Consider the following 25,439-nt stretch of genomic DNA (forward strand, 5'->3'; position numbering starts at 1 on the left):
TTCCCTGACCCTCCATGAACAGGAAATGAAGAGGAAAGGTATTACCCAGGAAAGAAGTCTGCACTGGCCAGGTGTTCCTCATGGTTCCGATCTGCACTTGTCCGTGGGGTTCTCTACTTCCACGATGGTTCGTCTCCGGAGAGTTATCACTGTTTTAAGGACCCGACTCTTATAGTGTTCCTCATCAGCTGAACTGATGACCTCCAACCCATCAGCTCAAGGTCACCTGACCTACATGGGTCAACCTCTTCCTGGCTCTGGTCCAGGGCTACAACCACTATTTTCCTATGGCCTCTGCTCTCAGCCTTGTGCCTTTGTTTCTTTCAACACTGACTGATTCAAACCAATCAAATCAGGTGACCCAGTTAGCGGGTCTAACAAAATTACAGACTGCTTCTCCTGCAAGCCTGTCACTTTACATAATAAATAGCTACTCATCTGAGAACGCTCTCAGGTTTAGCAGGTCGTTGACCGAAGCTCCTTGCATCCTCTTTCAATTGCTCTGATTAGATTATCCCAGAGCAAGAATCAGTTCAGAGCTCAGGGGGCAAGGACAAAATCTCACAAACTGGCCATCTCCATCTCCTTCAAGCACATGGCAAGAGCAAAGACAATCAGCTTACCTACTTCCACTGTCCTTGATTCATCTGAGCCCTCTGATTTGTAGGCTGAAGTTCTTTCTGGCTAACAGAACCTGGTTCGCTGGCACCGTAATACTGCTACGCTAACCGCTACACCACCGCGCAGCCCCTAAACATACAGGGAAGTGTGTCATCTGCGTTAAGACACATCCGCAACACTTGTGTTGGGGGCAGCCCACAAGTCACGCCACACATCTAGTGCCAACATACACACGCAGAATCTACTACTCCTAACACTAACTATACATCTGAGAGGAAACCTGAGTAGCTGGAGGAAACCCATGTGGTCACAGTACAGACTCCTTACAGTCAGTGGCAGGATTATTTGATCATCTCACTGAGATCTCTCCTAAAACTAATCTCTGTGGAAGCTCAGCAAGCCAGGCTTCTGCAACCCCACCTTGTATTTAATCTTACCTGTTTCAGTATCGTTTTGTGTGCAGAATCTGTTCTGTACTTCATTCAAAGCCAATATTGCCTAAAACTGAAAGTCTTTTCATTGATGTCAACTAGCCCATTGAGGGACTTAAACACAAGAGATTCTGTAGATGCAGGGAATTGAGAGCAAGACACACAAAATGTTCAGGCATCATCTATGGAAAGGGATAAAGAGTCAATGTCACTGTAAAAAATATTGCATCAACTCAGAAGAGTTTCTTTAATAAGATCTTCCAAACCCATGAATCCTAACACTAGTTAGGAATCTCGCCATACTTCTCCAAGTCGTACAGGATCCTGACTGAGAAATATGTCATCTCAGATCTATGAGGCTCAATGCAATGTGCATGAATGGTTGTTGGGTAACAAAGGATAGCTACTGATATCATGGCTCAATCTCCCATGAGAAACCAGCAGACACCATCCAACGACTCAGACAGTGGGAACCCACAACTGCCTGGAGTATCATAGATCAGACTGCTTCCACAGGAATTCTGTAGCAGAGATTTTGAAACCTTGAACAGTGTGGTGGTGCCTGCAGTACTTGGCTGAGAAGTTCACCACTTTTGTAAGGAGTTGCTGTACGTTCCACAATCCTGCATTCGTGAATGACCGCTTGTTAAAAGTTGCACATATGACAAAGGTTTAGCCCCTCCCACGCTGGTTCTCTCTCGCCCAGTGCTCTCTGAATCATCAGTCAAAGTAAAAGAATGCAGACGAGGCAGGAAGGACCCAGGAAAATTACATCTAACCAGCAGTTCAGTGCTCAACCTGTGATTGTCTCCTATTGGTCTATGGTGCAATTGTCATTACTTAGCCCAAAAACAATTTGACATTCAAGTTCAAGTTCATTGTCATCCAACTATGCACGTATACAGCTAAACAAAACAACATTCCTCTGGAGCTATGGTGCAAAACACAGTACATACAGTCACACATAGCACATATACAAGGGGTGATTAATAAGTTTGTGGCCTAAGGTAGAAGGAGATGAGTTATACAGCTCTCCTTACATGCACATGCAGTTCAACTCTTTGAGTGATTATGCAGAAAGTTTGAAGTTAATAACTCATCTCCTTCTACCTTAGGCCACGAACTTATCAATCACCCTTGCTGTGGACACTTTCTGGAGGTCCAAGATCCGTATCTCCATGACCGCTGGACTAAATGTGTAAATGTAGGAGGGGACTATGTTGAAAAATAAATGTGCTAGGGTTTCTAAAATTGACTCCTTCTACCTTAGGCCACAAATGCATTGATCACCCCTCGTAGTCCAGCACCTACAGTCACAAAATAACATTGGCACAAGTCCCTGAGTGGCATGGCCGGAAGATTGACATAAAGTGAGAGGTATATTTTTAGTAAGGCAATCTAATGTTACTGGCACAATTCCTCTTTTTCCCTAGGAGTTTGTGAATATTCAGTACGACATTTACAACTTTGACAACTTCTATCAATGTGTGGTGGACATATATTGACTGGTTGCATCACAGCCTGGTATGGAAACACTAATGCTCTTGAACAGAAAATCCTACAAAGAATAGTGGATGTGGCCCAGACCATTATCGGTAAAGTCCTCCCCACCACTGAGCATATCTACACGATGTGTTGTTGGGGAAAAGCAGCTTCCATCATCATGGACCCTCACCTCCCAGGTCATACTTTCCTCTCCCTGATGCCATCAGGATGAAGGTACAGGAGACTCAGGACTCACATCAACAGGTTCAGGAACAGTCATTACCCCTCCACCATCAGGCACTTGAATCAGAGGGGATAACTTCACTCAACTTCATTTGTCCCATCACTGAAATGTTCCCACATTCTATAGACTTGCTTTCAAGGACTCTTCACCTCATGTTTTTGAATATTTATTGCTTGTTTGATTATTTATTTATTTATTTATTTATTTATTATTATTGTTATTATTATAGTTGCACAGCTTGATGTCTTTTGCACACTGATTGGACACTCTCATTGTTTCAGTTGTGGTTATTATTTTATGGTGGGTTTTTTGAGAATGCCCACAAGAAAATTAATCTCAGGATTGTATAGAGTGATATATTTGTACTTTGATAATTAACTTACTTTGAAAACAAGCAGTGGTATAAATATGTGAAACAGCAGCAATGGAAGATTAAAATGCACCCAGTCGATCAGTGACCAGGACACGCAGCCAGGGCGTACAGGTGTGCTGGGTGCAGCAGGGTGCTAAGAAGCTTTTCGTAGCAATACAATTGCCCTCTAACATAGGGAAGTAGACCATTCAATCAGAGCGGAAGCAGAATCAGACTCAGATCTCATACCACTGGCATATGTCGTGAAATTTGTTAACTTTCAGCAACAGTACGATGTAATACATACTAAATGCATTCAGAGAAAGAGCTGCCCACATTAAGAATATATATGTGTATTAAATAGTTAAGTTAAAATAAGTGGTGAAGAAAAATCAGAAATAAAAAAATAGTGAGTTAGTGTTCATTGATTCAATGTCCACTTCCTGAATTGCTGAGTGCGTGCTTTCACAATTCTGTGCCTCCTACACAACTGTCACAGTGTGAAGAGAGCATTTCATGGGTGGTGGAGATCTTTAATGATGGAGGCCGCCTTCCTAACGCACTGCTCCTTGAAGATATCTTGGATACTACGGAGGCTAATACCCATGATGGAGCTGACTAATTTTACAAGTTTCTGCAACTTATTTAGATCTTGTACAGTAGCCCCCCTCCCCCATACCAGACAGTGATGCAGTCAGTCAGAAGGCTTTCCACGGTACATCTGTAGAAGTTTTCAAGTGTTTTAGGTGACAAACTAAATCTCCTCGAATTTCTAATGAAATATAGTCAGCCTCCGCTGCTCCAGGGAAGCAAGTCCCTAGCTTCTCCAGTCTCTCCTTACAGCTCACCCTCTCCAGCCCCAACCCTGTGGGTTCTCCCTGTGAACCTTTTCAAGATTCCAGATTATTTACTGGCATGATCTAGTACACAAGGGTAAAAAAGATCAAACTAATTGCTACTTCGGATCTGATGCAGATAAAAAAAACTCACAATAAGCATAAAGAACACATTAAAAACAAAATATATATATAAAGCATGATGTAGTACATAACTGCTTTGTACATAGGCCGATTGTATCTACATAAAGTGACGGTAGGTGATATATGTAGTGGTGGTGGGGTGACTTATATTCCGTCTGAGTACCTTCCAATCTGATGGCTTGAAGATCAATTTCTTGTTATAGTGAACAAATGTTCTCCTCTCCCAACCTTCTACTTCTCCTCGCCTATTATTTCCCTTGGGTCCCATCCTCCTTCTCTCTCCATGGTCTGCTCTCCTCTCATGTCAGATTCTTTCTTCTCCAGCCCATAACCTTTCCCACCCACCTGGCTTCACCCATCACCTGCCAGCTAGCCTCGTTCCCACCTCCCCCCACCTTTTTATTCTGGTATCTTCCCCCTTCCTTCCCAGTACAGCAGAAGGGTCTTAGCCCAAAAGGTTGGCTATCTATTCATTTCCATAGATGCTGCCTGACCTGCTGAGTTCCTCCAGTATTTTATGTGTTGTAATGGACGGAGATGTTGATCAGCCTGATGGCCTGGTGATGTAACTGTGTTTGAGTCTGATGGTCCTGACGTGGATGCTGTGTAGCCTCTTCCCTGACGAGAGTGGGACACACAGTCCACAAGCATTGTGAGAGGCTAATCACGTCCTTTCTAATAGCATGGTGACCAGAACTGCACGCAATATTCCAGGCTTCCATGCTGTGATAACTGTCTACCACTTTCCTCTTGAACTCAACAAGCAGGATCAAAAGAAAGCAAAGGATCAGATTGTATGAAGCTGGCTGGTTAAGTCAATCCTAGAGCAGAATTTCTGTAAGCAAGCTAAAGGAAAGGCATTGGGACCATCAGAAAACAGTGCCTGGGGCAAGGGAAAAGGATGGAGACAGGAGAATATTCTGGGAAAAGAACGAATATTCTGCTACAGAAATGACATCACCATCATATAGAGAAACAATAATGTAGAAGAAAATGCTTCTCGGCGGCAATGTCAAACAAAGATTATGCTAAGTCACACTTAGGCAGCTGACTACATACTGGGTCACAGAGAAGGCGTCAAGGGAGGGGAGAGAGATAATGAGATAGAGAGGTGAAAGGAATTAATTTCAGAGCTTAAATCGCAGGCAGTTGAGGTGTGCCCACATATAGGAAAGAGGTCACATTTGGGGGTGAACAAGGTGGCAGAATTTGAAGAATGCAGGTATTCCAGACGGTGAATGGGCAGGAGAGATTAAGAGCAGTGGGGCTCTGGAGGAATTTGAGAAAGGGAATGAGATTTTTAAATTCATGGTCAACTGGAAACTACGTAGGTCAGCAAGCAGACCGGGGGAGAGCATGGAACTTAGTGCCAGTTCACTTTTGAATGACCTCAGGTTTAGGAGAACTGAATCAATGAACCATTCAGGTGTGAAACTGAATCAGCAAATTTAGATAGATCACAGGTTATGTAACGTCTTGGAGGGAGAGTTCAGCAGTCTTAGAGATGGCTGACAGATGCAGTCCCGATTCCAATCAATTTCTTGGCAAGCTGCAAACCAAACCGGTAGAGACGTAGTGGTGTATAAGTACACAGGACAGGAAAATTAGATGTATGCAGCCTACATGGTAACACAGTGCCCCATAGTGTACACTGTGTAAAACTGCATCAGCTTTAAGGAGCCACTCAGGTGAGCTCTGTGTTCACTGGATACACAAGGAAAAACAAAACTGAAGTTCAGGATGAGATAAATGCACCACCTTTGTTATTCCAAGGTCAAAGATCAAAGGTCAAATACTTATTTAGACCAAAGGTTGTGTTAAATCTGCTATCTTCTGTCAGTTTTAAAACATGTACGTCACTAAGGAGTGACAACACCCCTTTCAAGCCTCTCCACATCCTTTCAACAACCAGGCTGTCAGCCTGATGCAAAACAAGCCACATCACCTGTCTTGTTATTGCCATTAAACTTGGGTATGTTACACTTGTTTGTATTATACATAATCTCAACTCAACAATATGTACTTAGTGCTCTTCTCTACTCTCCCTACACTTACTGTATGACTGTGTGACTAGGCACAGCTCAAGTACCGTTTATAAATTCACCAATGACACCACCGTTGTTGGCAGAACGTCAGGTGGTGAATGAGGAGGTGTACAGGAGTGTGATAGATCTACTGGTTGAGTGGTGTCGCAACAACCACCTGGCACTCAACATTAGCAAGGCCAAGGAATTGATTGTGGACTTCAGGAAGGGGAAGTTGGGAGAACACACACAGGGTCAACAATGGAAAGTGTTATCAAGCCCATTCATATATGTTAACTCTTTTGCAGAATTATTTAACTAATCTTGATTTCCTGCTCTTTCCTCACAACCCTCTAAATTTTTCCTCTGCAATAAATTACCCGTTGCTCTTCTTTTGAATGTCACAGCCGAGTTTGCTTTAAAAACACTTGCAGATATTGCAGTCCACATCACAGCAATCTGATGTACAATTCATGCGCAGCTCATCTCCAAATCGCCAACGATCTGTGCTCCGCTGTTACCTGTCATTCTGCCCTTGGAACACTTTTCTCCCAATTTACTCAAAAGATAAAGTCACCATTTTGTACTGCATTCAAAGTCCATGACTGGGCCTCTTCTACATCGAGGAAAGCAAACACAGACTGGGGAATCGCCCTGCAGAGCATCTGCATACAGAGTGCAGGAGTGGTCCCCAGCTTGTGTCGCCTGCCACAGTTACTCTCTACCCCATCCCCATTCTGATCTTTCTGCTTGTGGCCTACTGCACTGCCACAACAAGGCTTGAAGCAAGCTCAAGGATAGTACCTCATCTTCCTGATGTCACCATGTCCTATCCACCTTGCGACTGTTTATCAGTCTGTCACGCGACATTGTGTGAATGGTGGATTTCATGGGCTTTGCCATCTATCAGTTGATGTTGTTCACATGCACTAATCTCATACATGTGAACGTGATCATTGTTTCCGGGTGACTACGCATCAAGCAAACCTATTCGACTGCACTTTACACTGTTCTGGTCCAACCTTTGGGTTTTATGGAAAATATGTGCACACCCAGGAGTATTATGGATGAAAGCGCTAGCCCAGAATTACATTTGGTGTTGAAAACTGAGGAAGGTATTGAGCACATTGTTTGTGCATGCTGACCCATGCAACCTTTAAGTGCTCCTGCGTCTATGCTTCCATGGCATTGGCCCACCAAATCCTGGAGACATTTAAACGCAGGTCCATTAGACAGTCACATGCTATTGGTAATCATTGATGTGCATTCTAAATGGATCGAGGCCAAAGCAGTGAAGACTTTGACCAGCTAGATGACGATAAACATTTTACCTACACTGTTTTGTATGCATGGATCTCTGATAATGGTCCCAGATTTACAAGTGAGGAATTCAAACTATTTTCACAAGACAATGGAGTTCGATTACGACATATGCACCCTTGTCACTCATTATCAAACAGTATGGCTGAAAGAGCGATTCAGACTGTCAAGCAGGGGATACGAAGTTGAATGGGGACATGCACACCGGGATAACCTGGTTTTTGTTCAGGTACCGAATCACATCATGAGATTGGTTGGTTTTGTGGGCTCGTCCATCTATCTATTAACATTGACCTACTAAACCTGTGCATGTGAACATGTTCATTGTTTCCCAATAACTATGATTCAAGCAGACCTTTTCGACTGCACAGTGCATGATAACCAACCTACGGGTTTTTCCTTGATTGTAACACACCCATAACTTGAACTAAACTGAACTGGTTTATTTTTACCACATGTAGCAAGATACAGTGAGAAGCTTGCCTTACATACAGATCACATCATTACACATGCATTGAGGCAGAGAAAAGGTAAAGCAACAGTAATGCAGAGTAAAGTGTATCAGCTACGGAGAAAGTGCAGTGCAGGTAAACAACTAGGTGTAAGATCATTATGAGGTAGATATTATTTACTTATTCAGAGATACAGCACATAATAGGCCCTTACGGCCATTCGAACGGTGCCGTCAGCAACCCACTGATTTAACCCTAGCCTAATCATGGAGCAATTTATAGTTACCAATTAACCTACTAACTGGTATGTCTTTAGACCTTGGGAGGAAACTCCATACAGATGACACTGGAATTGAACTCTGAACTCCAATGCCTGAACTGTAATAGAGTCACTCTAACCATTATGTTGCCATGCCACACTGATTGTGAGGTTAAAACATACAAGGGAATCATTTAATAGTCTTTTAACAGTGGGGTAGAAGCTGTCATTGAGCCTGGTGGTACATACTTTCAGACTTTTGTATCTTCTGCCCAATGGGAGAGAGAAGAACAAATGCCCAGAGTGGGTGTGGTCTTTGATTATGCTGGCTGATTTATAGAGGCCGTGAGAAGTATGGACAGAATCCATGTTGGGGAGTGGGGTTGATGTGCTATGAAGTGCTGATCTGTGTCCGCATCTCTCCACAGTATCTTGTGGTCACCTTCAGAGCAGTTCCCATACCAAGCTTGCTTTTAAGTCATGGTAGTGTCTTTGGTGGTCCACTTATGAGGCTGAAGTATGCCTTTGTGATGGTCAACGTATCTATTTGGCACCTTACACCATACCTATAAACTCCAGCAATAATTATGAATAAAAACATCAAGGCAGAAGAAACATGGATAAATTTTCATGTGTGCATTTATATCATGAAATCTCTTCTCACAGAGAATGGTGAATCTCTGGAATTCTCTGTCCTGGCTGATGGAGGAAGCTAGATCATTATAGTTATTTTAGGTGAAGGTGGATCAATATTTCATAGATCAGGGAACAGAGGGATATTGAATAATGGCGCAGAAGAAGAGTTGAGGTGAGTATAGATCAGCCATGATCATCTTAAAAGGTGGAGTAGGCTTGAAGGGCCTTATAACCTTACCTAAGCCCTATTTTCTTATGTTCTTAGTACTATAGCCATGTGCAAAGTAACTGTGGCCATCTTAATAATAATTAGATGATTTTTGTTTCAAAAGCCAGATTGAAGATTGGTAGTAATTTTAGGCACATTCTGACAAGGAAAGATGCAAAACATCATTCCCTTTGTAGTCATGTACAATGTCAAATTGTACACCAAAAAGATTTTCAGACAGCACAGTTCAAGTGAACACCCTGGAATTATCTGAGAAAGAATTACGGTGATGTGAAAGACTGTAATTTCATTATGGCTGCTGAGCTGACAAGTGTTCAAAGATTTTCTGTATCTTCCATGCTCCTGAAAATGTATTGAATATTCATTGGAATGCAAATGCATGAAAACCAACAGTCGAATCTTTGAAACAATATTCAGACACCAAAATAAAAATCACATCATTGAGGATGCTTATAATGGATCTTTTTTCTTTATTATCAACTTAATTCACCACATACTTTTACAAATACAGGTATTAGGAATTTGTTGTGGTATGTTGGAGTGCAACAAGAAACCACAATATTCCACAAATAGAAATAATAAAGAATTATATAAAAAATAAAGGTAGAGGTAAAAGTAGAGATGAGGAATAAAATGTGCATAAATACAATATAAATAGCAATATAAAAATGGTTTAAAGTGTTTAATTGTGGTGCAATGATCGAGGTAACAGATGGAGTGGGAGTATTGTTTGACTATATGCATGAATCGAAAGGGAAAAACATTTTGTATCTCTCTAAGTCTTAATTTCTATTAAAGTCAGGGTGTGCCCATTCTGGGCAAAATGCAAGCCACTTTTATATCGATTTACATTGTATATTTTGACTGGCAGCTTTCACTGAGTTTACATGATTACTTTTACACAGTTATTAAATAACTCTTCTGTTTACATTCACATTTGCTTCTATTTCTCTTGTTTTCCTTCCACGATGTAATGACCGAATCCTAAAGAAACTCAGCAAACAAATGTTAGCAAGTCTCTAACAAAATGACACTTAAATATTCCTCTCTGACGTACAAGACAATTATAATAAAATGCATTTCCCAATCTTCCATGTCAATTTTCACATTGCCTTATCTCCATAGCTCCCACAAGATTAAGAAATTAATAAACAAAAGCACTTAACTGCATTAGCACAATGATATGCTCCTGAACTAATGCCTGTACTCAGGTTGCTGTCTTTCAATTGGATTTAAGGGCTGCTAATTTGTACAAATTGGCTGGTGTGTTTCCTGCAATGGTGACTACTCTGCAGACAATGTCTGATTATTTCTACTGACCATAAAGTAATTTGGGACATCCAGAGGTTATAAATTCTAATCTTTTGTTTTGATTTTAATTAATTTAAAAGCTGAGGGAGATAAGGTTGAATATAGGGCTCTGTGAATACTAAGTTAGAGAATATCTTGTAAATAGTTTTAACAGATATTGCTATATTCAGCCAGAGTAGAGATGATGAGGTAATTCCTCTGTCTAATAAGATCACACAGAGTGGCTACTTCATTAGATACAGGAATGGAGCCCGTTGTGGTCTTCTGCTGCAGAATCCCATCCGTTTCAGGGTTCGACATGGTGTGCATTCAGAGATACTCTTCTGCACACCACTGTTGTAACAGGTGGTTATTTAAATTAGTGTTGTCTGCCTGAAAGCTTGAATCAGTCTGATTAACATTAACAAGGAGTTTTCACCCACAAAACTGCTGCTTACTCGATGATTTTCCCCCGTTTTTTCACACTATTCTCTGTAACTTTAGACACTGTTGTGTATGAATTCTGTGATGCACCATCAATAACTCTTGGAGACAGGAAGTGAAAGATAGGCTTTTATTAGCAGCAAAAGGGACCACAACATCTTGGAGACTGAGGGAGGAACAGTCTCCCAATCGACTGTGGAAGGAGCCACAGGAGCAGTCAGCAGAGGGGTGTGTCCAGACAGGTATACATAGTTTACCACATTCTGTTAGACAGATATCCCAGGAGATCAGCAGTTTCTCAGATACTCAAACCACCCAGTCTGGCACCAACAATTATTCCATGGTAAAAACCACTTAGATCACATTTCTTTCCCATTATGATATTTGTTCTGAACAACAACTGAACATTTTGACCATGCATGCATGCTTTTAAGCATTGAGTTGCTACCAGATGATTGGCTGATTAGATATTTTCATGAGCAAGCAGGCGTACAGGTGTACCTAATAAAGTGGCCACTGAGTGTAAGTATTTTCCAAACACTGCATTTTTCTAAATAAATCACCCTATTGTTTCTTGGAAGAAGTTATTGTAGCTTATGTTTTCTTTCTGCCTTGAAATAGACTATTCTCATTGAACTGACATTGCTTGCTATAGGATAGGCGAGTATCCTTCTCTGCCCTACCTCCAAGTCATTGATTGATGCAGAGTTGTCTGTTAAATCATCTGTCATTTTTGATTAGTTTCAAAAGCAGTTTTGACAGCTACTTGAGCAGTTTTCACCTGTTGGTTCAGTGAATCCTTTAAGAGCAAGGCTGTGAAACAAAAGGACGATACAGCACCAAAAACAGAGACAATTAGTGGTGTGAGGTCAAACTTGATCTCAGCTACTGTACAAACAACAGCAGTAACACCTAATGCTATTTTGATAAGTGCTCGGGTCGTTTTGCCTGGTGAGTGGATTTCAGATCTCAGTAGTGCCAGGGGTTTACCACTGCTGTCTGCCAAACTTTGCATGCACTTGTCGCGTAGATCCCGATGGTGCCAGAGGTAAACAAGCCCTGCTGCCAGCAATCCAATACCAGTGGCAAAGGACATGCCAGGAACGGGAACCGTTCCCACTGCGCCTGCAAGTGCAGCGGTCATCCAGATTCTTTTCTCCAACATTTTTCTTTTCTCTTCTATTAATTCTGAAGTTACTTTTGGGAGTGACAGCAAAAAAGCAGCCTTCTTTACATTGTACAGACTGTTTGCAAGCATGTCCTTTAGAGCAGGGAAATCGTAATTATTGCGGTGCAAGCTTGAAATCAGATAAACAGCTGGTGCTGTAACCCCCATCTCTTCCAAGGCTGCGACACAGTCCATCCTTATCTTTTGCAACTCTGTGTTCAAAGTCATACCATCCATTTCCAGTGGGTGGAGGTCATTGTCAATCTTAGATTGAACAAAGTAAAGCTGTTTGCCTTCCTGTTGAACTGCTTTGGCGAGTGTGCCTTCGCCTCCTTTAAATCGGCATTCTGACACAATGATGAACAGATCATACTTCCCAACATTTACTGTTTTCAGATACTCACTCACTGGGCTAGTATCAGAATCTATTCCTGGAAGTTCTTCAATATGAACATTAGGCAGAATAGGATGAGCATATATGATAGGCTCTTCATCAGTTTTCTTACTGCTATCCATTCCCTCCTCATGTATCTCAAAGCCTGCCACAACAGTAATAAAGGTAGACTTGCCTGAACATTTTCCACCTGCAACTGCAATATTAATTTGTGCATTAACCAGGTCATCTAATTTATTCTTTATCTCTGGTATGACTGCTTCCAATCCACCAGCATTATAATTGCTTTTTAGTCGTTCAAGTTCTTCCATACTGAAGAATTCAGATGATGAAATCATGCAATCCCTGGAAACAAGAAGAGATATTTTCATAGTGCACAGTTGATCCAGTTTCTTAAACCATTTTAAGTAGCATTCAATCTATGACACAGTGGCATAGCTAGCAGAGTGCCTCACGGTGACTGGGTTCAATCCTGACCTTGGGTGGTTTTTATGTTGAGTTAGAACATTCTCCAAAGACATGAGGGTTGGTAGGTTAATTTTACCACTGTAAATTGTCCCTACAGTACAGCCACATAGTAAAAACTGAGATCACTGATGGGAATGTGGAGAGAACATGCTACAGAGAAAAATTAATAGGGGAATAAGATTGCTTTGAGCTGAAGGAGCTTCTTGATGTATTGTAACTGAATATGTAAGTTAATATGTCAGAATTTAATTAGAAAATGTCTACTTGTGTAGTCAAGGGCATACAGATATATGTATTGACTGTTTTTCTATTCAGCATTTTATTATATATTATGAGATCAATTGAATTGGGATTAGTATAATGCATTAGATGTCAGCACTTAGCATCATAGAGTCATACTGTATGGAAACAGGCCTTTTGGCCCAACTTAACTGTGCCAATTTTGTTTCCCATTGACCCTCATCCCTTAGCTCTTTAAACCTCTCTCATCCATGTCCGTAACTAGATGTGTTTTAAAGGTCACTAATGTGGCCACCTCAGCCACTATTTCTGGCAACTCATTTCAAATGTGCAACATCCTTTTTGTGAAGAAGCTGCTCCAGATATTGCTTTTAATACCCTCCCCTCTGATCTTGAACCTATGTCCTCTTGTTTTTAGCACACCTTCCCTGGAAAAAGAGACAACATGATTTCACCCTATCTATACCCTTCATGATCTTATACATGTAATACCCTAGTTAAGATTTCTACTGCTATGCTGTGGGGTAGTATCTATTATCAGTTTTCTGTTAAAGCAGTGTGCCATGCTGAAAAGTGTGTTTTGGCTTCAGCTAACAATAAGGACACATGTTGTTGTTATTATTACTATTATTAAGTTTTTATATATTCTGTAGTTCACAGAATATTCTAGCACAGGTGGCCACATTTGTCCCAGCTCTTTGAAAGAGCTGTACAAGGAAGTTCTTCACTCCATCGTTTCCTTACACCCTTCTAAACTAACACCTTTCAGTTGCTTTTCAACCAATTTCTTGGCTGCTACTTCCACGATCCTTACAGGCAATTTGTTCTATGCTTAGAAACCTACATAGTGAAGAGTTTCCCCTTATTCCTCTTTTGCCAATGCTAAAATTTCTACCATCTAATTATTGCTCAATTTACCAGACTTTCCTTCTACTAAAACTTCTCACAATTTTGACAATCTCTCTTTGGGATCACTGTGGTAGTTGCCATTCTAGATAGAACAATTGGATCTTCTACAATCTCTGCATAACCAAATCCATTTTCAAATTTTGGTTCTAATCTTTCTAGAGCCTTGAGATTGTTCTCAAAGTGCTGTGGCCAGAATTGTACACGATACTTTAGATTAAACCCAACAGAAGTTTGTATTAACTTAATAATATTTGTTGTTGTGTATTTAATATTTCAGTAATTGAGTAATATGGTGGATGTATTGCTTGATTAAGCATTCTTGGTCATTTAAATACTTCATTATGTGTTATACATAAAAGCACGTGAATGGCATACACCATCATGTCATCGCATGATATGTGTGCACCTCAATTAAAGAACAAACTAAGACTCACATCTCCTTAGCTCTCTTGTTTTCTTTTTAATTAGTTTTATGTTTTGAAGTTACAAACATAACTGTGGTGACAGTGGGGTGGCATAGTAGTGTAGTGGTTAGTATAATGCTTTACAATACCAGCGACCTGGGTTCAATACCCGCTGCTGCCTGCAGGCAGTTTGTACATTCTCACTGTGACCATGTATGTTTCTTCCAGATGCTCCAGTTTACTCCCATAGTCCAAAGACCTATCAGTTGGTAGATTAATTGGTCATTGTAAGTTGTCCTCTGATTAGGCCAGCATTAAATTGGGGGATTGTTGGGTGACATGACTCAAAGGGCCAGAAGGGTCTATTCCACACTGTATCTCAATAAATAAACAAACAAATAAATACATTTTAAAATGAACATGAGATGACTGAGGTTGCACCATGTTGAGGTGCAGCAAGACATTCATGCTAAAAAACACACAGAGCAAGAAATGGTCCAATAAAAAAAAGCACAGCAAGATGATCAAGTTAAAAACAGCAGAAAATGGAAGATTTCATGGGTTCATAAACAGTGAGTACTGGGTGATAACAATAATTAAAAACAAGGAGCAGAATAGCTGGCTCTATTGGAAAGATTAACACATTTGATTACACAACTGATAACTGGCTCATGTATAATGAGTTAATTGAACAGTAGTTTGAAGCAAGTGGAATAGGTGATGAGAGTTGAGCACCAATTTTGCTGAATGCATTGGATTTAAAGGCATACAGTTTGCTTCGATATTTAACTGGTCCAACCAAATCAACTGAAATGAGCTTTTTGGATATCATGAAAGTTATGCAGGAACACTGAGAGCCAAAACTAATGCAGAACGCTTTAGGTTTCATAAGCAGAATCAAAAGGAAGGGTAGTCCACATTAGTGTACATGGCTGAATTGAAGAAGTTGTCTGAGTATTGTCAGTTCAGTGATGGACTTAATGGATGCAGTGAGAGATTGTTTAGGTTGTGGAATCTGTGAAGAAAGTATTCAAACATGGCTCCTAACTGAAGCACAACATAATTTAAAAGAGCAGTTAAAATAGCTGAATCAATGGAAACAGCAGAGACACAAGTGAGTTTCAGTCAGGAATGAAATTGAGCATGAACAAAATTGCAATGTCTAAACAGAAACCAGCATGAATGAACAAATTGCATTATTGTGTGACAGGGGCTCATACACCAGACCAATGCAGGTATAAATGCAAAACTGGAAGTAAGTACAACAAAGTAGGACAAATACAAAGAGCATGTTGGGCAGACAAAAATACATGGGCTATACAGGGAAGAGATAAAGATAAAAAGTCAAGTTGCAGTTTCAAAATGAGCACAAATATGCATACTGTTGATGGAAAATCTGATAATAAAAGGTGATACAGGACTGATTATCCTTGAGATTTACAATGTGAAAACTAACAATAAACAAGCAATATGGCTTACACCAGAAGTGAATGGCAGATTAATTACAATGAATTTGGACCCTGGCTCGGCTGTTTCAGTCCTTCCACAAAATGAGATTGAATGGCATTTCAAAGAAACTTAACTGAAGCCTGCAGATATCCAGCCAATAATTTATACTGGAGAAACGATAACGCCTGTGGGAATGGCATTTGTAAAATACTATGACCAACAAGTCACATTGGACTTGTATGTGGTAAAAACAGAGGCCCAGCATTGTGGGGTCGTGAGTGGCTGAGACAAGTAAAACTTGATTGGAGATCCATTCACCATTTGCTTGCCACATCCCCTGCATTTGAGTCAACTGAAGGAGAATGAAGGATGATGCCACGTCTGTCTTCTTTCTGTACACCATGAACTGCTGTGCAATGGAAAACAAATATGTGTTGGTTCCAAACCCTATGCCTCTGTTTGGAAAACAGATTGAATCAAGGAAGGAACATGCTGCTCAGAGGAAGCGTGACAGTGATGAAAGCAGAGGTCTGACTACAGCAATTTATGTAGGTAATATAGCTGAGAATGTTAATCAGGCAGTTACATGCAAAATATAGTTTGGCTTGCTTTTAAAGTGGAAGAGAGTATTGAGAAATATATCTGACATAACCACTATATATACCTGAAATATAATCACTATGTATTAGCTATTTACTATACTATGTAATCGCTTCTAGGTACTGAATATTAGTATGTATTATTTTACTAGACACATTTTGTTATATGTTGTTTTCACTAGATACTTTGTACTCTCTTAGCTGCATATTATGGCACTTACAGAACACCAGTTTGTTTAGCAGCACTATTAGCTGAGATGTGTCCCATGTATTACACTCAGCCTTTGTTTAGTAAGAGATAACGGTGGTGGAAAGGATGGTGCGAGCAGGAATGTAATGTGAGGGAGGTTGTCTGGAAAACATAATCTTGGCCATGAATAAGGTCCCAATGCGAATGGGTGAAAAATAATGGTGACGCACCGAGAGCTAGGCAACAGCGATTGATTAGTTAATATATAGATGATATGCAATTATAAATTCATTGGGTATGCTGATGAAACCGGAATGTAACTGAGATAAGAAATTACTATAAGGAATGCTGTACACCGGAGCTCGGCGGGCTTTCGGTGACAAGTTCATTGACTGCCTCAGCCTTTGTTTGCAAATAAAGGTTTAATTTTCTCGAAGAATTGTCTGTGTCTCCAGGTCATTTCAAGTAATCACGACAAGAGTTCAAGGACCTTCAGAAAAGTTGCAAGCATTTGGCTTTTGTGAGTATAAAGAACCAGAATCTACTCTGTGTGCATTAAGGTTATTGCATGAACTTCAAGTGGGAGGCAAAAAGCTGCTTGTAAAAGTAGATGCAAAGACCAAAGCCTACCTGGAAAAATAGAATGCCAAATGGAGTCAACTCAGATATGAAGACAGAGGATTTGTCAGATGATTTTATGGATAAGGAAAGCAAGAGGTGAGATCATTTTGTAAAGAGAGCAATAGAAGGATTAATAAGAAAATACTCCAATGAACTAAATCACAAGATCAAGAGGCACAAACTGGAAGAAGAAAAAGGAAGGACAAGAAAGCTGTAGTCCTGTAGTCTTAGAGTCAACTCCTACAACCATCATGGAGGAGGCCCCAGAACCCGAGATTGTTTCACAGCCACAAGTCTCACCTGCCATAGGATTCCCTTTGTCAGGAAAGATGTTATCCCAAAAAAGTAAGAAGGCCTCTACAGTGATCAGATCTTTAGACCTAAATGGGACAATTTAAAATTTACTGCGCTGTGGTTGTCTGTATAGTTATATTATATTGTATACTGTGTACGTAGATGAGATGCATTTTATATTGAGTTGGAGTATATAACTAGGAAGGGAGGAGTATTTTGGTATATTTAACTAATAATATAAATATATTATTTGATTAAGCAATCTTGTTCATTTAAATACTTAATTATGGGTTATATGTAAAAGCACGTGAATGGCATTCGTCACATGCCATCACATTGATACATGCATGCCTCGTTTGAAGTAAAGAACAAACTAAGCTTCACACCTTAGTCCTGATGAAGGGTCTTGGCCTGAAATGTCGACCGTTTACTTTTTTCCATAGTTGCTGCCTGCTCTGCTGAGGTCCTCCAACATTTTGTGTGTGTGTGTGTGTGTGTGTGTGTTGCTTGCATTTCCAGCATCAGCAGATTTTCTTTTGTTTGTGATAATACTTACATCTGCTTGGCTCTTCTCTTTTCCTTTTAATTAGTTTTATGTTTTGAAGTTACAAAACATAACATTTGTGTTTCATTATTCAGTGTCTTTATTTTATGGCCACAGTGACCAATGCACTTCCTTAATGGCCTTGTCCTGTCTCTTTTGAACTCTGCTGAATGTTACCCCCACCTCTGCTCTGTTGTACTCTGACCCTACTCCTGCACTATGGAAAAATGGTAACATTTAGATTACACTAAAGTTAGATTATTCACCAAATTCACTGTGTTTCTAAGTATGTTGAAATATTTGCTCCTGTTTTTGTACAGAAGTCTTGTGGGATGTCAGAATGAACACACAAATTTACTTACTGACTGGCTGTTTCACCGTTGGCATTTAGGTCGGTAATGAAGACCTCCTTCCCCATCTGTATAGATGGATGCTATATGTGTCTGTAACAATTGTCTTTTGACCAGTCAGGGTTGTTAGCCCTGAGCTGAACCCCTGAACCTGGAGGACCAGTGGATCACCCTTAGTCCGTCCTCTTTCCTATGAGCTGTTTGGCATGGGTAACCCTACCAAGAGCCAAAGCACAAGGCCCCGACTCCAGCTAATGTAGGTCTCTGGGTGATTGAGGCACGCAATCCTCCAAACCCCATGGCAAGGTAGTGGTCCTCTTGGATGAAACACACAAAGGAAAGACCAATTCGCACTTCTACTAAAATACAGGAAATATTCAGCAGATCGGACAGCAGCTGTTAATAGAAACACTATTAACATTTCAGGCCTATGACATTTCATGAGAAGGTCTTCTGGATTTGTTTTCTTCTCTCGTGTTCATTTGGAACAGAAGCTGTGGAGTTCCATTGATGCGTAACTTACTGTTTTGAAAATTTTTACGGTACTGTACAGTTTCAGCACAGGACTTCTCATTTCTGACAATGATTAATATTAACCAGAATTTCTGTATATTTTTGAGCACTTAGCTTGGGTTACAAAATTCTCAAACATTTTTCATGACAGAGCCCCAAAAAAAAGACAAGGAAATCAAGATACCCAGGCCCCAAGGCCAAGTCAGCTCTGAAAGCATTACCAGTGACTGAAGGTATCTGCTTTAGTTTTTGGAAGCAAGCAATCTGCTGGGGAACTCATTAGGCTGAGCAGCATCAGGGGTGGGGGGGAGACACATGAATTTTTAACGTATTAGGATGAAATCCTACGACTGATGATGCAAGATACTGCAGTCTGAAGCAATGCAAGAGGAATTAGAGGAATTTATCAGGGGTGGCATGTTGCCAGAACTTGCGGACCTGAGTTATAGGAAAGATTGAACAGGTTAGCACTTTATTCCCTGTGGTATAGGAGAATGAGGGGAGATATAATATAAAATTATGATATATGGTAAAAGGTGAAATGTTTAAGGGGAACATGAGGGAAGACTTGTTCACTCGGAGGGTGGTGAGAGAGTGGAATGAGCTGCCAGCAGATGTAGTGGATGTGGGTTCGATTTCAATATTTAAGAGACGCTTGGGTAAGTACATGGATAGGAGGGGTATGGAGGGCTACAGTCTGCATGCAGGTCAGTGAGACTAGGCAAAATTTTAAAAAAAGGATCTAGTGCTTTCCTGGCATATACAACGAATAAACTCTTCTCGGGCTTCAAACCGGGTTCAAGTATCGGTTATAATTGATGTTTTGATGACAAACTGTGTCATCTTCTTCAGGGATGAGTCGGTTATAATTGATATCTGTACCCAGATGGAAGCCCGAGAAGATTTTATTAGACAGAATAATAGCTTGCACAGATTAGATGGGGCAAAGGGCCTGCTTTTGTGCAGTAGTGCTCTATGATTCTATGATCTATGGAGGGAAATGTATTCTGGTGTTCTGTTGCACATAAGTAGAAGGAACTATTGTCATCTGCAACAAGGGCTCCTGCCCTGACTTGTTTTAAAGGGTCTTGGCCTAAAACATCAAATGTTTATTCCTCTCAATTGATACTACCCGACCTGTTAAGTTCCTCCAATATTTGTGTTAGAGTGGCCATTGACTGGAAGTCAACACTGCATTAAATTGTTATAAAATAGGTCAATAGCAGCAGCATTTGGGTATCAGATACACACACAAATCAAACAGATGGTATACAAATTGAATAAAGCCAGCATTTTCATTGTTTTTCCCCTGGGACTCTGACCAAAACACAAGCATATTTCTCAAAGTCTAAGGGATTGTCTACTATACAGCTCATCTGTGCCTTTTCAAAGATGCCACAGTAGGGAAAGTTTTCTATTTATATCATACCATGACTCCGTGTTGTGCTTTTAGATATTAAATTGGAAGAGTTGTGAAGAAACTCTGTGTCTCAGTGTTGGTGCTTTACTCAAACAGCCTGAATACCAAAATTCCGTGAAAAATTAACTAGGAGAGAACACACAAGCTATCGCAGAAGTGTGTGACAAATTAACTGAAATGTGGTAGGTAAATTTTAATGCAGCTTGCTTCCTGAATCTCTTGACTTCAATTTCTTTAATTTTATCCATTTCAATCCCAAACACTTAAATATAGATTTATAATTAGAAACTTTAACTCTTAATTGAAGCTAAATTAACGGAAATAAGATATTTAATGACATGGGGGAGCAGCGCATGCCTCATTCATCCGGTTATTGATATCTTACACTGCAGTCTATTAGACTCAAGACGATGAATTGATTTCGGAAAAGGAACGTACAGTCCACGTATTAGCGTTCTTTGTTTCAACATATTTCATTTAGCTTTCCTTTAAGCGTCACTGTTGTGTCATAGAAGGACTCCCGACCATTCTTTGTTCTTTCACACCGATTCTTACTGCAGCAGATACCGGGCCGGGCCGCAGTCTTATCACCGGCATGCGGTTAGTCCTGTACAATCGAGATTTTCAATTCGCACACAATGTGTTACCAGAGAATACCATCTAGCCGCTGATAAGATTGGGATCTGTGCGCGTTATAATATTTATTCTGACCCCCAGCAATAACAGCACGAGCAGTTTCATAATCCCACGTTATTTATGATCGACCGCAACCCCAGTTTATCGAAAGAACCCCGCAGAACAAACTTATTTTCAACATTCCCCGTACACTAAATGAACATGCAAGTAGAATCATATCGGAGAAACATCAGTCATTACCACGGTATCGTCCGCCGCACAAGTCTTCTTAGCAGGTTCTAAAATTCTGAAGCACAATTCTCCAACAGAATGGGCTCAGGCAATAGGGCTGTGGAGTAGTGAGGCCTGAAAAAAATCTGCAGCAGAAATAGAAAGTCGCCGCTATCACCCTTGTTAGAAATCGGGGGCAGACAGGTTTATACAGGCAAAATGCAGTTATTGCTTTTAAAACACGATAGTGCTTTCACAATACTAGAGGAATTACATCTTGGGTCTCAGAGCGTACCTGTCAGGTGCCGAGGGTCTGCTGTCTGTCGAGAGGGATAATGCAAATCTTTTGTTATCAAGAGACCGCAGATGCTGGAATCTGGAGCAGAAAACCAACTACTGGAGGAACTCAAGTGGGTCAGGCAGTATCTGAAGAGGGAGATGGACAGGCGACGAAATGTGTCGAAGCTCTTCATCTTGTCATTCAAAGTTCTAAGTAAATTTATTATCGAAGTTGGCATACCATATACGACCTTGATATACAGTAGAATCCACGAAAAGACACACACAACGAAGACCGACAAACGCGAGTGATAGAAAAGTGAACAAATAATTCTGAGAAAGAGAGCTGCAGAGACTCCGAAAGTGAGTCGAGTTCAGCGCTGAGGTGAATAAAGACAGTCCAGGAGAGCGATGGCAGTAGGCGACAGCTGGTCCTGGTCCTGGCCGCGTGGGACCCAAGGCTCTGCACCCTGGCCGGATGGTAGGAGCGAGCAGAGAGGGAGACGGGTCAGTCAGGCGGAACGGGCTGGTACACTGCTCCGCTATCATCCTCCGTCTCCGACTACCATCTCTGACCTGCCTTCTAACGAGACGACTCTGAACGCATCGTGGGATCTCGGCAAGCTTGGTCTCCACGCTGTCACGACATTCTTTTCTCTAACCAGCCTTTCTCTGCAACTTTTCTCATCCCGATGAACGGTCATCAGCCTGAAACATTAACTGTTTCGCTCACCGCTGAAGATGTTGCTACGCTTCAGAATCAGGTTTAATATCAGCGGCACAGGTCGTGAAATTTGTCGTCTTTGCGGCAACAGTACGTTTTCCTACTTATTTATATAACTACTGTATTAATCTGTTATTGGTTATGTTAAAAGTATTCACATACGCTTTGTTGAATTATTCAGCTTTTTCAAATTAGGCACGCGGATGAAAAATTTTGTGGAATATAACGTGTTTCTGTATCAGAATAAACAACATGGCTTTGAGACTTCAATGTTCTAATCTTGACGAGAAGATACATTAAAGTACTTTTGATTTTTGCTTATCAATGCCGGATTTTAAAATTCTCTCACATAGTTTATAATCCCTACCCATCACTCTAATTAATATTCTCTATCTCCTCAAATCTTGCCATCCTCGCTTCTAGAGGCTGCGGGTTTGGAAGCTTTTATCAAACAAACATTGATACATTTCACAGTGAATTTGGCAAGGGTACAGCTACAGAATGCCAGTGAATGTATGCCTCGTGAGAGGAAATTAGTCTAATATTTCCTATTTCAATAAACATTTATCAATACGAGAAATGGTCTACGTATCAGAAACGGATGTCAATTACCCATTTCTCTCCGCGGATGCTGCGTGCCCCGCTTCGACCCTCCTGAAGTTTGTTTTAGCACCAATGTGACTGTATTTTAATAACTTCCACTGTAGTTTATTCTTAAAGCCGCGTTTAGCCTGAAATTTCATTCATTCGGTTCATATCTTTGCAGCCTATAGTTCTACTATTCTGTTTAAAGCCGATACTAATTTGAAGAGTTACTGCTCTGGATGATAGATTGCTAAAACTTAGAGATACAGTACTTCTCATTGCAATCTTTTTACTCAGTGTAGACGCTTTCTCCAGGAGGCAGGGTCGAGGCTTTATTAAACTGAATTGACTTTATTGCTTCCATCCTTCAAATACACGAGTAAAAATCCTCACGTTACGTCTCCGTCTGAAAGTGCAATTTATAATAGATATTATGTACAACAGGATAGTCAATATAACATAGTAGCGCCAGCATGGATTAATCAGTCTGATGATCTGTTGGATGAAGCTGTACCTGAGCCTGTTGGTCCTGGTTTTTCTGCTGCGGTACCGTTTCCCGGATGGTGGCAGCTGTAACAGTTTGAGGTTGGAGTGACTCGGGTCCCCAATGATCCTTCGGACACACCTGTCTCTAAATGCCCTGAATAGTGGGAAGTTCACATCCACAGATGCGCTGGGCTGTCCACACCACTCTCTGCAGAGCCCTGCAATTGAGTGAAGCACAATTTCCATACTAGGCAGTGATGCAGCCAGTCAGGATGCTCTCATCTGTGCCCCTGTAGAAAGCCTTTAGGATTTGGGGGACCCATATCAAACTTTGTCAACTGTCCGAGGTGAAAGAGGTGCTGTTGTGATTTTTTCACCACACAGTCATTACTTACAGACCACAGGAGATCCTTGGTGATGTGTATGCAGAGGAACTTAAAGCTGTCCACCCCCTCATTCCCAGATCCATTGATGTCAGTAGGGATTAGCCCGTCTCCATTCCCCCTGTAGTCCACAACTAGCTTTTTGTTCTTGTGACATTGAGGGAGAGGTTGTTTTCTTGACACCACTGTGTCAGGGTGATGACTTCCTCTCTGTAGGGCTGCCTCATTATTATTTGAGATTAAGCCAATCAGTGTAGTGTCGTCAGCAAATTTAATTAGCAGATTGGACCTGTGGATGGTGACGCGGTCGTGTATACAGAGAGTAAAGGCGGAGTTTAGTACACAGCCCTGAGGGGTACTTGTGTTGCGGGTCAAAGGTGAGGGAGCACACTTTTGCCACCAGTTGCAGTGGCTCCTTTCGTTAGTGATAGCCAATAAACTATGCACTAGGGAAATTCTAGGCAGTTTCTAGAGCAGGTTACATGGCCGGTACAACATTATGGGCCGAAGGGCCTGTATTGCGCTGTAGATTTCTATGTTCTATAATACAACCTGCACGCTGGAATCTGAACAACACTCAAAGTGGTGGAGGCACATTTGACCACCTGCCGTCATTTGCTCCACCCCTTTCATACAGCTTTTTAATACCGGCTATCTTCCCAGATGAAGAGCCCCGTTTCACTCCATAGGTGCGCATGGGCAGCTGAGTTCCTTCACCATGTTGTGTGATTGTTATTTTCTCCAGCAACATACACAGAATGCTGGAGGAACTCAGCAGGTCAGGCAGCATCTATGGAGGGAAATGAACAGCCAACCCCTCATCAGAACCCCGGGTCTTGGCCCGAAACGTCGACCGTTTATTTCTCGCCATAGATTCTGCCTGAAAAGCTAACTCCATTGCGGAGGACCCACGCACCTCTCATACAAACTCTTCTCCCTCCTGCCATCTGGCAAAAGGTACTGAAGCATTCGGGCTCTCACGACCAGACTGTGCAACAGTGTCTTCCCCCAAGTCATTAGACTCCTCAATTCCCAGAGTCTAGTCTGACACCAACCTACACACACACTCAGCTGAACACCACTCCATTCCCTTTGCAATTTTTGCTCATTTCTTTCCCAATTCCTGCTAAAACATTGTTTATATTTACATCATTTATTATTATATTGTAATTTGCCCTTTACTGTGCCTATTGCTTTATTAATTATTGTACTGTCTTGCACTATTTTGTGCACTTTATGTAGTCCCGTGTAGGTCTGAAGTCTAATGTAATTTTGTGTTGTTTCATGTAGTCTAATGTAGTTTTGTGTTGTTTCACGTAGTCTAGTGTAGGTTTGTGTTTTTTCATGTAGCATCATGGTCCTGGAGGAACGTTATTTCGTTTTTGCTGTGTACTGTACCAGTAGTTGTGGTTGAAATGACAATAAAAGCGACTTGACTCGACCTGACCTGACCTGCTGATTTCCTCCAGCGTTTGTGTGTGTTGCTCAAGACTTCCAGCAGAATTTCTTGTGTCATTATTTTCTCGGATGTCATGAATGCAGGCTCATAAAACCACACCCCATGAGTGCGTACACGGACTCTCGGCCTTTGCATGCACTCCTTCCGCACTGTAAGGCACACCCTCGGGCCGGCGGAACTCGCCGTTACCATGGCTACAAAGCGCAGGTCCCGGCAGCCTCTAGCAGTCGGACGTTTGAAATTGGCGCTCCCGGGTAAGTCGCTGAGGTTGGTGGGAATTGTAGTCTGCTATTTGGAGTAACCCTGAGAGCCTTTTGTAAAGCGCAAAGCGGGGCATTTCTGTGTAC

The 25,439-nt window shown here is 41.2% G+C and overlaps 1 protein-coding gene across 1 annotated transcript; it reads right to left on the reverse strand.

Moving 5' to 3' along the window:
- Positions 1-9,498: 9,498 nt before the first annotated feature.
- On the reverse strand, positions 9,499-25,406 carry LOC132399167 (interferon-inducible GTPase 5-like). The gene is made up of 3 exons (XM_059979237.1): positions 25,086-25,406; positions 23,279-23,468; positions 9,499-12,674 (listed from the first exon to the last, which is right to left on the reverse strand). The coding sequence occupies exons 1-3, from the start codon at positions 25,282-25,284 to the stop codon at positions 11,495-11,497; spliced, it is 1,569 nt and encodes a 522-aa protein (XP_059835220.1). The 5' UTR covers positions 25,285-25,406; the 3' UTR covers positions 9,499-11,494.
- Positions 25,407-25,439: the final 33 nt, after the last annotated feature.

This window comes from Hypanus sabinus, chromosome 9 (assembly GCF_030144855.1).
Source record: "Hypanus sabinus isolate sHypSab1 chromosome 9, sHypSab1.hap1, whole genome shotgun sequence".
NCBI lineage: Eukaryota > Metazoa > Chordata > Chondrichthyes > Myliobatiformes > Dasyatidae > Hypanus > Hypanus sabinus.